Source organism: Euleptes europaea, chromosome 7 (assembly GCF_029931775.1).
Source record: "Euleptes europaea isolate rEulEur1 chromosome 7, rEulEur1.hap1, whole genome shotgun sequence".
Classification (NCBI taxonomy): Eukaryota; Metazoa; Chordata; class Lepidosauria; order Squamata; family Sphaerodactylidae; genus Euleptes; species Euleptes europaea.
The window spans coordinates 58,753,902-58,769,262 of NC_079318.1; the positions used below are offsets into that span (position 1 = coordinate 58,753,902).

Genomic DNA, 15,361 nt, shown 5'->3' on the forward strand with positions numbered 1-15,361 from the left:
TATGCATTTGGGCTGTATAGGTTAGTTCCAAATCACAGTGCTTGTTCACGTTAAGTACAAAGCACAGGAAATCCATTTGAAACGACTCCAGAGAGATCACTCCAGAGAGGTAAAAGTCAAGGTTAGCTGTTCAAGGTGAAATCCTCACATGGCTTTTCATTGCTTAGCAGGCTATAAAACAAAAGGAAAGTACAAACGGCCCAGGTGTCCTGAGCCCTCCACTATGGTCCAGCCTGCTCCACAGGCTCGTCCACTCCCATCCTCTCTCATTCCTCCATTCCCTTTTCAGTGCTAGCCATGATACCGTGTGGATCAGCAGAAGTTAATGTTAACATGGGCAATCCTCACAGTTTGAAGTTTGCAAAGATTAGGATGGATGCCACTAATCATTTCGGAACAAAAAATAATAACATAAACAGCCGCTGTGTAATGAAAAGGCAACTTAATTAGCCAACTTAATTCGCTTTTACTGTGCGCTATATCACTCCTGATAATTAACAAAATGTTCTCCAGAATAATGATTGTGGGTTCCAAAATTCCAAGGTAACACATATAAATACATATACAAATTGCCCTGTGAATTTAACAATCTTGCAAGACATAACAATGTGTAATTGTTGTAGTTCCCAAAGTTCAAAATAACTTATAAGCCTATCAGTCATAAATGATACAGCTGTGTAAATATAACAAGATGAGACGCCCGGCTTTGGTAATTCATTTCACAATTGCTTTGTCAATATGGTCTCAAGATTTATTTTATTCCCTGCAAATATTTTAAAAACAAAGCTATTTAGTTTTTCTGTTAGAAATGTTTAATCCATGAGGTGCTGCTTCTTGTCTTAGAATTTTATCTACACCCACTCTGTTGTATCGATGTGGCTGAAAGGGATAAATAACATTTAACTTAAAATCATCTGCAGAGTATCCTGTTTACATAAAATGAGAGACTAGTGGTGCTTCCAGGTTTTAACATTTGACTATGGTTAAGAGATAGGGCAACATTACACCTGTGCCAAGTGTTTACAGTCCAGAGGTGATCCATGGAATACCATAGGTCTAATTTGGAATAAGGTGTTGCGGACTACAGAACGCTTAAAAAACCCACTCCTAAACATAGTATCTTTTTTAACAAACTGAAATATCTCCTTTTTTTCCCATCTTGATACTATGAATATTTTGCACACACTAAAGTGTGCAATTAAAAAAAAAACCTCTACCACCATCCTTTCAGGTCACCTTTAACAACAATTATCAACCTTTTCTCACTGCATCAGGCCAATTTCAACTGACAGGTTTAATGTCGAGTGGCTCAAAGCACTCTCTGATCATGTGGATGTTCTCTGAGACATTCAACACAGCCGCGGTTGACAGAAGAAACCTGACATCGGACAAGAAGTCTGAGGCTGGATTTAGAAAGCTGTGAAATAGAATTGGGCAAACCAGGGCTCCGGGCACAACTCAAAGTGAAGGGTGCAGAGGGAGAAAGGACATGCAAGCATTACAGAACTCTCGTTCTTCTCAGGAGGAAACTATGAAACATTTCCTTCTTCCTCAGCCCCTTTTCTAGGACAATGAGGCACATGCCCTTGTATCGACTGAGAAAAGGATGGAAGGCTCGCTGCTGCAAATCTTTCCCTCAGGTTAATGACCTCATTCAGGCTGCCCGGTGCACAATTCTCTCTTTGCGCACAAGAAGAGCAGATACAGCTGGGATCCTTTAAATAGCAACTTAACCTTCCTTTTCCATGTGACTCCTGGGCCCGGAGCATCACAAGAGATGGACAACGCCTCATTCACCTCAAACCCCTTCCTCACTAGGAAGCACTTGCAGACATGCTCTTATCTACCATGCCATGGTAGAAAACTACTCAGAGTAGGTATGACATCGCATACAGGAATGGGCAGATGTAGTAGGGTTTTCAAGGCAAGAGACTAACAGAGGTGGTTTGCCATTGCCTTCCTCTGCATCGTGCCCTCAAAAGTATTGCATACCCACTATTATTGTAATGGATAAGTGTGCCAAATACATGGTGTTACTTTAAGGCAAGGTGTAGTATCTATGGAAATAAAAAGGGTTGCCTGGAGAAAAATGTCTTGTATATTTAATAGAGACTAAGTGTGTGGAAAAAGGAAGCGGAAGCTTTTTATGGCATGAAGGTAAATAAGTTCACCTGGTAAATAACATTCCATTAAGCCTCTCTTCTAAGAACAGAGCATTTACTCTCCAGGCATTTGGCAACTCTGGAAACAGCAGGGAAGGTTCCACACATGCCTATGCTTGTTCAAATGTAAAGAAAATTTTAAATTGCCTTTCCAAGAAAATAAGAGACTTTGGTTATCTTAGACAACTGAAAAATATAAGGTATACTTTTTCTACAGGAGGTTAAACAAGTCAATTTCTCCTCTTTTAAAAGTATCTTTTTATACTGTGTACACAACATACCTGGTGATGTTGAATGTTCTTTATATTGCAAGAAAAGTTCTGGTACAGGTGAAATTTGTTGATGTCTTTTTCACTGGCTTTTTTGGATGTCACTTTTGACAACGATGACTGAATGCAAACATATCTTTTATGGCATCTACATTTATTTAAAAAAGGGTGAACAGAAAGAGTGTTTTCTCTCAAATGAAGCACAAGTGAATTGACTGTTTTAATAACTGCGTATTGTAATATAACAGCATCACAAAAATTACAGAATTAAAAAAGACTTCTTATACTACAGCAGCATCACAGGAAGAGGCCTCATAGGCTACATTTGGATTTGCTTCCCAGCTGTGTCCATTCTTCGATCCAAGAGTGTTCCTGGCCATGCTCTGTTACGCCTTTCCTTATCAACATCCCACCAAGATGGACTCCAGTGATTGGAGTTTTTCTGTTAAGAACATAAGAAAAGCCCTGCTGGATCAGATCAAGATCCAGCAAGTCCAGCAGTCTGTTCACAGTGGCCAACCAGGTGCCTCTAGGAAGCCCCCAAACAAGACGGATGCAGCAGCACCATCCTGCCTACGTTCCACAGCACCTAAGATAATAGGCATGCTCCTCTGATCCTGGAGAGAACTGGTATGCTTCATGACTAGTATCCATTTTAACTAGTAGCCATGAATACCCCTTTCTTCCATGAACATGTCCACTCCCCTCTTAAAGCCTTCCAAGTTGGCAGCCATCATGTTGATGGTCAAGGCCCCATACAGAATTAATGCTTCCTACAAATAAGCTTGTAATTTAAAACTCAGTACTTCCCCATCTCTTTCTTGAGAGCATAAATGAATAGGTAGCTGACAAAGATATGGTCAAGCCTCCAGCCCTGAAACTCTGACCTCTCCTGGGCAACTGGTTGGCCACCGTGTCAGACAGGACACCACACTAGTTGGACCACTAGCCTGATCCAGCAGGCTCTTCGTATATTCTTACTCTTCATTCTATCGTGTGCCTGACAGTGTTCTCATGCACGCAGCTGCCATCATGCCCAGAGTCATGGCAGAGCCAGAACGGTGGACAAGGGGTATGGAGGGAGTCATAGAACTCACCACGGGTATGCCATTTTCTGGAAACAGCAGGGAAGGTAAAACATGCATGGTAAAAGGGCACAGCGTGTGTGTCAGCATATAGAGAGAGGAAAAGGAAGTGTGCTCTTTTAAAAACAAAAAGTAGACAGGTTTGCCTTGAGGGCATGGAAGGAATGTCTCGTCATAGTGGGCAAGAACACAGAAGGAGGAAACAAGCAAAATGAAAGGCAGGAGGGTGTTATACTCTGACATTTAAATCCTAGCTAAACATTAAATCAAAAAGCAGAAAGGTAAAGACACTAACAGCCCATTCCTGAGGGGGTGGGCTGAGCCGGTGGCTGGAGGCAACGCAGCCGTGCCACCTCCAAAGGAGGAATCAGCCCCCCCCCCTGAAGCTGGGAAGCTGCCCTTACCTTTGAGCCCCGTGGAACCACTCCATAGTGTTCCATGGGGCTACACCACCTAAAAAGGTGGCGTAAATCAAGGTAAGGGCAAAAGGGGCGTTCTGGGCCTGAAAGGGGTTAGGAAGCTGCCTAAAGGCAGCTCCATCCCTGGAACGCCCCAGGAACACCCCCTGGGAAGATGGCATACGGAGTCAGCATCCCAGGGCCGTGCTGCCGCGGCAGTGCACAGAAGCCGGCATTAGTGCCTCGATGCCAGCGTCTGTGCCAGTCTTGGCAGTGCAAGTGCACGGGCGGCGCCACAAATGGCAGACGTCGGCACAGGCCCTTGCCCACCACCTGTGCACTTTCAGCCCCCAAGGTAAGGAATGGGCTATAATTGTACTACCTTTCATTAAAAGAGATTATTTTGGAGCTCACTTGGTTCTTCTTTAAGGTTTATAAAACCTAACCTCAGCAAATAGCAGAGCTACAGTAATGCACTTCTCACATCAATGCTAGGCAAACAAGGCCCCCCCCCCTTCAGTGCGCACAGGAAGAAGAGACAAAAGTTTAATCCACAAGAGTTGCAAAACTAAAACGTCATGACCAGTTAACAAAGACACTTACAAGGCTCTGATGAAATCCAGCGTGTCTTTATCTTTAGCAACCATGTCAGCCAAGATGTGTTGAACTCCAGATTTTACTTCCTCAATAGTAGAGAGTCCTCAAAGAAAACAAGTGACAATTGCATTCATTTATTTGAGCTAAAATTTATGAGCCACTAACACAGCCTCCACAGCACCTTCAGGGTAGCTAAAAGTGTGGCTTACCAAAAATCCAAGATATTGAAAAAAGGTAATGGTTATCCAACAATGAACTCTTTATTACTGGCAACTTTGACCTGATGAGAAACATGAGAGAAACCAATGTAGGGTGAATATGAGCACCATAGGCCAGCATGTCCAAACAAAGAGCTGTAGGCTCCAGATCTCTGAACTCAGCAGAATGGGAAGTGGAGACGGAAGTCAGCATACAGGAAATGCTCTCCTATTTATCAGGAAAAGTTTTTATAGCAGACCTAGCCAATAAAGAAGCATCATGCTGCTGACCAATCACAGGAACCATCCTTGCATAGCCCTTGTTCTCAGGGAGTTGCTATGACTATGAAGTCGGGACACAGGATCTGGGAGACCCAGGTTTGAATCACCACTCTGCCATGGAAGCTTGACGGGTGACCTTGACCTGTCACAAAACACTCCCCTAACTTACCTCACAGGATTGTTGTGAGGATAAAATGCAAGCGAGAAGGATGTATGCTGCTTTGAGTCCCCATTGGGAAGAATGAAGGGAAACAAATGCAATAAATAAAAATAAATATCCAATCATTTCAACCCCAACATTCTGCAAAATTGGAGCAATTTAAATATAATGAAATCGCTACACATTTGTATTACACCTAAGAGGTACACATTTAAAACTTGTTTCAACAAAATATACAATACTGTATCTTTAACAGAGAAACTCCTCTAAAAATGAAATAGACAAGAATACTGTTTCAGCAAGAATCATATAAAGATCAAGGCCTTTTATTGTCTAACATTGCCCCCTACAGATTTATCTATAATTACAGATATATAGTCAGATACACAGAATTTGCGACTTAACTCAAAATCAAGAATTTTATTCAAATTGTATTATTTTTCCTTTTCAAGGTGCAATCAATATCCTGCTGCACCACACATATAAACGAAGCTGCCTTAAACGCAGTCGCCCTCTTTGTCTGTCAAGGTCAATATTGCTTGTATGACTGGCAATGGCTTTCCAGGGTATCAAGTGGAGGTCTTTCTCATCATCTGATGCCTGATCCTTTTAACTGGAGAGGCCAGTAATTGAACTGGGGGATTTTTTGCTAAGCAGGTGCTTCACCACTGAGCCACAGCCCCTCTGATGGCTACCCCTCGCAGCTGTCCATTTTATGAAAGAACCTCTACAGCTAAGGTAACATCTTAACAGAAACTGTTCTCAACAAGGCTCTCCAATCCACTCGGTAAGAGCAAAAAATTTCGTACACAGACTGAGTACCTCTACTAGGCATAGAATGGACGACCCAAACTGTTTTTATGGATTAGCCCAAATCTTATTTCATGTTATCATGCTCATACTATTAGGAAAGTCACAAACAATACAAAACAGCTTTCAAACATCATTCCCACCCCAGGAATACTAGTCTCTCCCTTTCTATCACTATATCCAGCAGGTGGGTGAAAACTTATTTTGTTCCATCTGGTATTCCCTAAGTGATCCCTCCTTCCTGCCCTATGTTATAATGTCTGGGTCTGTGTTTTTTTATATATGCATTATATGCTTAAGATCGAAATCATTTATACCATAGTATTCCCCATTACTATATATGGGTGTGAAAGTTGGGGGTGTTGGTCTTGGAGGAGAGTTTTACGGATACCATGGACCACCCAAAAAACAAAGAAGTGGATTCTGGATCAAATCAAGCCTGAACTCTCCCTAGAAGCTAAAATGACTAAACTGAGGCTATCGTACTTGGTCACATTATGAGAAGACAAGAGTCACTGGGAAAGACAATAATGCTAGGCAAAGTTGAAGGCAGCAGGAAAAGAAGAAGACCCAAGGTGAGATGGATTGACTCAATAAAGAAAGCCACAGCCCTCGGTTTACAAGACCTGAGCAAGACTGTTAACAATAGCACGCTTTGGGGGTCATTACTTCATAGGGTTGCCATACGTCAGAAGTGACTTGAGACTGCTTAACACACACCCACACTCACATTATTTGCTTGGTTTTATAATGTTTTAGGATATTCTGCTTTTAATTTTTAGCTCCCTTGGGCTGAAAGGCAGCATATAAATTCTGTAAATAAAAATAAATGTATATCTCTCCAAGGCCCTTAAGGAAGACCACTATACACCACTGATAAAGTTGGCTGTTGAATAGGAAAGATATTTTATGGGTATTTGGCTTAAAGTCCAACTAAACCCTGATGCATTAAAGCATTACCTGAAAAACCCAAGCCAGACAAACCTGTTATTCCTGGAGCTTACCTTCCACATTGGACTTGACATAAAACAACAGGTTGAGTTCTCTAGGATTTCCAAGGAGCAAATTGGCTGCCTGTTCTAAACCCAGCTGTCTGGCCCTCTGAGCCTTGGTGCCTTTACTTCCAGTTTTATATGGAGCATACTAGGATAAAACACACACAATATACATAAACAGAATAAATTAAATTAAAAAGTAGCAGAGAACCACATACTGGCATATATCCGACTATTCCATTGAGGAAAGCTTCCAGCCCAAGGTGTCTTCCTCTAACTTGTGGCTGATCCTCTCAAGCTGAAGAAAGGCTCCTTCCTGCAGCCTACAACTGGACACATGCCAATATTCTAGACTTTGTCATCACTAGTTTATTTTGTGGTACTTTACCTTTTCAATGAGAGATGTTTACACACAGTATAAAAAGAATGCCAGGTGATGTTCTTTACACAACACCAACATGTTAAAAGGCACACTAAAATACTTTGAATTTTTTTTCTTAAAAAAGGAAGGAGGAGAAGTAAAAGACAAAAAAAAACCCTCTAGTTCTAAGACATACTTGGAAGACCCCCTGGGATTAATGTGGATTTGCTTTCAAATTACAATATTTGGAACTGGATGTACCGGTTTCAACAGCACCCTATACGAACTAACAGTAAGCCTTCTGATGCATGCCCACATTTATTCAAATTACAACATCCACGTGTTGCCCAATCTGTGGATATCTAAATCTGCAGATCAGGGCCACAATGAGTGGAAACAGACAGTTCTGCAAACCTGTGGGACCCGCCAGGTGTGCAGAAAAATCTGAAAACATCAAAAAATATACTGGTGCTTTTACCCACACCCCCTCCCCAAAAAACATGAGCTTTGTCTACACCTGTGCTAAGACAGAGAAGCTGCAGGGAAGTAGGGGAGTCGCAGCCACCACGGCCGTAGGAAGAAGGAAGCTGCTGGGCAGGCAGGCACCCAGGAGAGTTGCTGCTGCTGTTGCTGCCATGGTGGGGGGAAGCTGCTGGGCAGGCACTGCTGTTGCCATGTGGGGAGGAAGTTGCAGGGAAGGGTGGGCAAGATCTCTCTCTCTCTCTCTAACTAGCACCTTTCTTATTTACCCTCTTTCTTCTCCAAGACTACCAGTGTAAGAGGGACACGCACCCACATCCTTTTGCTTTTCTGTAACAAGCAAAATGAAATTACTAAAACTACTGCCATTTGCTCCAACTAACCCTTCAAATTTAAAAATAAGGGACATTGGTCAGTACGGTATCCACTTTTCACTTAGGCAGAAAAACAGTAGCAGAGAAAGAGGGAGTTGGAAGGAGATGTATTAGAGGAGGAAGCGAGCAGAAGGAATGAAAGTGGAGGCATTTCCGCATGAGTTTCTCGTGGGCCCTCACTTGTTTTTACTTCTTTGTGTACCACCTCATAACTCTAAGGTTCTCAAGAAGCTGAACAGAAATAAAAAAGACAATAATGAATCACAAGCAATAAATAATAGTAGAAAAGAGCAAGAGTCCAATAGCACCTTAAAGACTAACAAAATTTCTGGCAGGGTATGAGCTTTCGTGAGTCATAGCTCATTTCTTCAGATACCTAAAGAAGTGAGCCATGACTCACGAAAGCTCATATCCTGTCAGAAATTTTGTTAGTCTTTAAGGTGCTATTGGACTCTTGCTCTTTTCTACTGCTACAAACACCCATTGTAATAAATAACTTACATAACAGCAAAGCCAGCAGAACCAATATTTAAGAAGTCCTTCACAACACATAGAAACTCCATGACAAATATAAAGTGGTTCAGCCGACAAACCAACGTAGAAAGGAGAGTAGACAGTTGAAGAGCACTAGCAGGATTTTGTAAACGTGCTTTAAAAAGAAATACTAACCACGTGATCCAGCTCCTCCAAGGTTTTGCAATTTAACAAAACAATCAAGAGGTCTTCTGATAGCTTTCCTTCCTTCTTAAGTTTCTGTATTGAGCTATGGACCTTTTTGACAACTGCTCTAAAAAAGGGGAAAGTGTGAGTTAAAATACTACCTATTAAATCATAATACTTAGAGCTCCACTTCTCCTAACTCAGTTTGCAAAAACAGGCAGAGTTAGGAGCAGTGACACCTTAAATATTAACAAAATATACTATGGAATACGCTTTTGTGAGGCAGATGCAAGAAGGGTATCAGTTGATAGAAATATGTATTCAGAAATAGACAAACAGAAGAAAACCCTGCAAGAGAGTTATTACAAAAGAGAGGCCAGAGAAAACTTCCAAGGTAAGTTTTTCGTAAGGTAACACACACACACACACACACTGGGGGAGAAAATTCTAACTTTAATAAATATATCTTGATGGGTCTCTGAACTGACTGAGAAGGAAAGAGATCTTGGGGCTGTAGTGGATAACTCAGTGAAAATGTTAACTTAGTGTGTGGCAACAGGGAAAGAGGCAAACTCCACATCAGGGATTATTAAGAAAGGGAATTAAAATATGATGGCCAATATTGGTCACCCTTGTGCAGTCTCATTCTCAATACTGTGGGCAGTTCTGGCCCCTGTAGCTAAAAGAGAATATTGCAGGTCTGGGAAAAATGCAGAAGTAGGCAAGCAAGATGATTAAAGGGTTGAAACCCTTTCCCATGGGGAAAGCTAAAGAATCTGGGACTAAAGATATCCATAAGTGGCTGCTAGCCATAGGAACTAGAGGAAACCTCCACATTCAGAAGCCATAGAACTCTAAATACCAGAGGCAGTATGCCTCTTTAAATCACTTGCTGGGGAGCACAGGCAGGATAATACTGTTGCAGCCTTCCTGTTTGTGGACAGCTGGTTGGCCACTGTGTGCTGGATTTTATGGGCCTTTGGTCTGATCCAGCATGGCTCTTCTTATGTTACGTTCTCTAAATATCAGCACTAGGAGGCAACATTAGCCTCTATGCCCTGTTGTTGGCCTTCTAAGGCACCTGTTCCGCCACTATGCGAAACAGGATGGTAGACTAGATGGACCACTGCTCTGTTCCAGCAGGGCTCTTATTTTCTGATCAATAAACTATTAAATAAGAGCAGGTGTGAATGACTCTCAATTGTTAATGAATTGGCAAAATAGGAATACCGTACTTAAATCTGCTAGGAGGGGGAACTACTTTCTGCAGCAAGAAATGGCACTGAGGATGTTTCTGTCCACTTCTGGGAGCCTTTAAACAGAAATCTGCAGCCTTTAAACAGAAAAGTTTGGCAAATAATATCTGATCACTCTGTTAAGTGGAAAGACGCCTTCTCATAGAGATAGAAGTCACTGCACCATTATTTCCATCTACAGAAACAGCCTCCTTTTTTTGCTTAGTGTGCGTCAAAATAGGAGATGCCATTTCATGCTGCAGGTGGGCATCTCGTTTGTTATAAAATATTCCCATCTACAATAATACCGTGCAAATTAAAAAAAAAAAAAAACAGGACACAAGGGAATGGGCTAGGCTAAAACCCTTCTTCTTTGAAGAGAATTTATTTTGTTGCAACATATTCACATACGGCAATCCCACCTGCAGTGGCATACCCCACTCTAACATTCACTACCTCATGCAGCTGTATGCATAGATCAGGTCTCTGCCCCAGGTTAAATGGAACCACATCTTTCCCCAGTAACTGAGCAACAACTATTGCCCATGCACCACTGTGACACAGACCTCTTGGAAAAGGCTTTTCTGTGTATGAAAGATGACCGCAATGATAAAAGTTACTGCATTTGCATTAATTCTCCCACTCCTGCCTCCACCACACCACATACTGTAGTTCCTCCAACGTTTGCTGCACCTCTCGCAACGCATCGGCTTCCAGATTGTTGATGAGCTCTTTCCGGTACCGGGCAATAAAAGGAATAGTATTGTCATCTTTGAAGAGACGGATTATGTTTGCGCACACCCATTCTTCAATACCAGTCCTTTGTGACAAGACCTGAAACAACAACCAAAGTCCTTGCAAACAAACAATAATTTCCCAGAAGACAGGAGCCCTTCAGAACAATGTTTTTGTGATTGCTCCTTGTCAAGGGCTGATTCATGACTGCACATTTTCTTTCATTGTTTTAAACATACTGATGCTAGAAAGAAAGTTCTCAGCAAAATGGTTGTTAAAATATTCAGCCACTTCTGATACTCATAAATTAAGATTGTTTCTGAGTGGCTTTTGTATAGCCTGCCCGGTTGATGTGTTTTGCTGATGTTTTTAACTCTTAAATGTCTCTCTTGGTGTATGCCTTATGGGCTATTAAGCCGGAATAAAGTACACTTAAAACTATAAACATATGTTGTCTAGTGCGGTCTACTTGGTGTTTAATTAAAGAGTGCAAACGGTCTGAAGTTACCCAGAGAGCTTTGTGGCTGAATGCGATTTAGACCCAGGCCTCCCCAGTTCTATATTGACAGCACATCCCTCTGGCTCTACCTGATTCCATGCACAGGTTGAGTACCCCTCATCCGGAAAACCGATATCCAAAATATTCCAAAGTCCAAAACTTTTTGAGTGCCCACAAAGGGTGTGCAAGGCCAGTCACACCAACTGCAGGTTCCCCATGATGCCCCGCACACACAAAATTATTTAAAATACAATATAAAATCACCTTCAGTCCCATTCCCAAGATATCTCATTATGTATATGCAAATATTCCAAAATCTGAAACACTTCTGGTCCCAGGCATTTCAGATAAAGGATACTCAGCCTGTATTGTTATAGTAAGACATGATTCTGACAGCCAGATAGCTGCCCTGCCCCCAGGAATGTTCCATTTGGTGCCAGCACGAGAAACACTGCTGTGGTGGCTGCGCAGACGCCCCTGCCTTGTGCAGCCACATAGCTCCCCAGAGCCAGCATAAGTGTCCCAGTACTGGCATTACTGCCCATTTAGCCAGCGCAAGTGGCACTAGTCCCGGCACAGGGATCCACCAGCTCCTGAGGCCATTCGCCCCCCACCTTCAGGATTGCACTGTAAATCTCTCAATTGGAATCTTCCTTCCAGTTGCAAGTAATAGAAAGACCACTTTTTGATATTTCCTTGTGAAACCCAAGACTCAACTGTATCCTTCACATGCTGTAGCTTGAACTAAGTTCTCATTAAGACACAGAGGTGTGTGCGGTTTATTTCATAACAATATAGGCCAATCTACTTTATGGAGTAAGTTCAGCTCTGCTATTATATAGCCAAACTTTACTCAGCAAACTTTCTTTTTAATTTAAGCTTAAAGACTCTGCTAGCATTATTACAAAAGGGAAAAGGATCTCATACCTGCACTATATTCCAATTCATTTTCTGGTCTTCATCCTCTGCGGCACACACAGCATATTTTACAGGATTTCCCTGAGGATGCATGGATGATTTTACTTTTTTTAAAGGAGGTTCATCAAAGGCATAGTCTTCCTCAGACTCTTCCATCTTCACTTTCTGTTTAGATGCAGCACTCGTGGAGGGTTCTTCAGCATTATCCAGGCCATAGACAGGATTCCCTAAACCGCGATTCTTCACTGGACATACTGTGGGCTTTTTAGCTGGACTTCTCAGATTTGTCTCTTCTTTAAGTTGCGCTCCTCCTCCATTCCCTCCAGAAACCGGAGCAGGTAAAGATGTGTCCTAACCAAGGCACCAACAGAATGGGCAGTGACAGAATAAAAGAAGATTAATACTGGAACACTGTGGCCTGGTTGAATGATGGCTTTTTTAAAAATACAAATCATTTCCTTGAATTCTACACATACATTATATGCATACATAGCTTTGCATACACAGAAAACATTGCTTACATATGAAAATTACATTATTTATTATATAACTCAGGGCTAGTTTAAAAATATGAAAGAAAATTTTATCCTGGAACCCTTGGATGCCGTTTTTGGGTTCGTGTGGAACGGAAAGAAAGACAACAGCTTTGATCCTGTGGTAAACTCCTGATGGAAGGGAGATTTCCATCAGCAGGGCAAAAGTTCCTCACAGTAGGAGGGGGGAGTCATGAGATCAGCAGGGAGGGAGAACCATCAACAAAACAGCCACCTTCTTTCCATTAGCAGATATTTTCTGCAGGGTCTAACCCAATTCTTGGCTAGGGCTATGTCATCTCACAATTCTGTGGAGACACATAAAATGTTGCATGTGAGAGCAGATGCTGAATGCAGCTGCCAAAGAATCTCAGTATTTCTTAAAAGGAAATTCCTATGCTACGAACATAATCTTGAAAATTGTTGCTGAAATGGCAGTGACTGCCAAAATCTCAGGAGCAAGAAAGGCACTGAATAAGATTTTCAGTGGTTGGAATTACTTGGAAAACCAGAATAAATTATTCCAAAGTAAGAGTAAAAAAAAAGTAAAGGTCCCCTGTGCAAGCACCGGGTCATCCCTGACCCATGGGGTGACGTCACATCCCGATGTTTCCTAGGCAGACTTTGTTTTTACTGGGTGGCTTGCCAGTGCCTTCCCCAGGCATCTTCCCTTTACCCCCAGCAAGCTGGGTATTCATTTTACCGACCTCGGAAGGATGGAAGGCAGAGTGAACCTTGAGCCGGCTACCTGAAACCGACTTCTGTTGGGATTGAACTCAGGTCGTGAGCAGAGCTTGGACTGCAGTACTGCAGCTTACCACTCTGCGCCACAGGGCTCCTAAAGTAAGAGTACTTATGCACATTTTGCAGAACTGAGCTTTACTAGGCACAAATCCACAGAATTTCGATTTCCCAGGTGCAGAATTTTAAGCTTTTGATTACAGACATATAACTCAGGCCAGATCAAGTCAGTTTAAGGCTCATTTGAAAAGCAACAGACATACAGGGAACTGCTTTGATAGCATAATTGCTGGGCTCAGATACCTGAGGTATCACCAAAGGCACTGCAGACATTAATGGTGCCAGTGAACAACCAAGGAAGGATACAGGTTCATATGCTCCCTGATATACGCACCTTTCCTTCTAGTGAACAAATTTCCTCCAGTGGACTTAGCTGCAGTTACCTGGTATACTGACAGTGGTGTTAATGACAGATTTGGCTAAAGGGGATACCCAGTTAATGCAGCATCTGAAACCACTGCTACTGATTTAGCTATCGGAAAAAGAATGTTGGCTGTGGCTGGTTTAATCTCTGAGTGTGCTCCAGCAGGCCACAACCAACAAATGGCCTGTTCAAAGAAATAACCAGAGATTATTTACAGGGAATAAAAATGCCCTTGGATCACTTTATCCTTTAGGCAATTAGCAGAGAAGTCTGGTTCATATGAGGACGGTGGGCTATGGCTCATTGGTACAGCAGATGCTTGGCATGCAGAAGGTCCTAGGTTCGATCCCCGACATCTCCAGTTAAAGGGACCAGACAAGTAGCTGATGTGAAAGACCTCTACCTGAGAACCTGGAGAGCTGCGGCCAGTCTGCGTAGACAATAGTGACTTTGATGGACCAAGGGTCTGATTCAGTATAAGGCACTTCATGTGTTCATGTGAACATTCTAATCAGAAGTTAGATCCACATAGAAGGAGTGTCTTCACTGTACTACTTACTGGCTCCTCTTTCACCACTACCTTCTTGATCCTTTTACGAGCCACAGTAGTTTTCTTCTGGATTGCAGCTGGTTTTTTTGCTTTGGGCTCTTTCACTTTGGGGACCCTGGGCCGACTTGTAATTTTCTTTTTGGGCTCCCACTCCTCTTCATCCATCTCCTCCTCTTCTGATGATCTGAAAAAAAGACGAGAGAAAACTTTAAAGTGGATGGAGTTATACATGATACAGATGTTAATATTTAAAGAAGAAAAAAGCTGAAGCATGGGGAATGTACAGAAAATCGGAGACGATGCAGCGATGCAAGGTCAAAGCAATCACTGCTCAGAATGGATTGCAGAATGTATCCCATGGGCAACACAGTTCTTAAAATTGTGGCACTCTAATCTCTAAGGCCTTTTATGCATGGCTGTTTCCCTCGCCATCACCCCTACGAAGACTTTGGGTCTTTGTTTTGATTGTGAATGCCGTTTACGACCGCCAGGTCCCCTTGCTCTTCGCCTTGCGTTTCCCGAGATCTGTTTCAGCTCAAATTTGAAAACGCAGGCAAAACACGGGGAAACGCAGGGGAAGAGCGAGGCAACCTCTGACGGTTGGAAATGGCAGACATAATCAAAACAAAGACCCAACGTGGTGGGAGGGGTGGCCACGAAGGAAATAGCCATGCATAAAAGGCCTAAGGGATCCAGTGAACAGCAAGCTAAGTGCTGCGGCCTATCGCACACTCAACTGTCCTGCTGTTTTTACATGGCCAGGTTTCTGTTGAGTCATCATACATAAGGCTTGTTGGACCACATGTTATGCAGGCCTGCCCTAGAGAGTCCAAACCTAAAGAATATTCCAGAAGGACTACAAAACTTTGTTTAGAGATGGCATAGTATGAGGGCCA

At 42.5% G+C, this 15,361-nt stretch overlaps 1 protein-coding gene across 1 annotated transcript in view; it reads right to left on the reverse strand.

Moving 5' to 3' along the window:
• The window catches only part of SRBD1 (S1 RNA binding domain 1), a 158,515-nt gene that overhangs the window by 139,000 nt on the left and 4,154 nt on the right, over window positions 1-15,361 (reverse strand). Inside the window, exons 2-8 of the mRNA XM_056853383.1 lie at window positions 14,475-14,649; window positions 12,227-12,568; window positions 10,733-10,899; window positions 8,840-8,957; window positions 6,965-7,103; window positions 4,518-4,614; window positions 2,444-2,579 (exon numbers count right to left, since the gene is read on the reverse strand). Coding sequence (XP_056709361.1) covers window positions 2,444-2,579; window positions 4,518-4,614; window positions 6,965-7,103; window positions 8,840-8,957; window positions 10,733-10,899; window positions 12,227-12,568; window positions 14,475-14,649 — 1,174 coding nt within the window. The remainder of the gene's footprint in view (window positions 1-2,443; window positions 2,580-4,517; window positions 4,615-6,964; window positions 7,104-8,839; window positions 8,958-10,732; window positions 10,900-12,226; window positions 12,569-14,474; window positions 14,650-15,361) is intronic.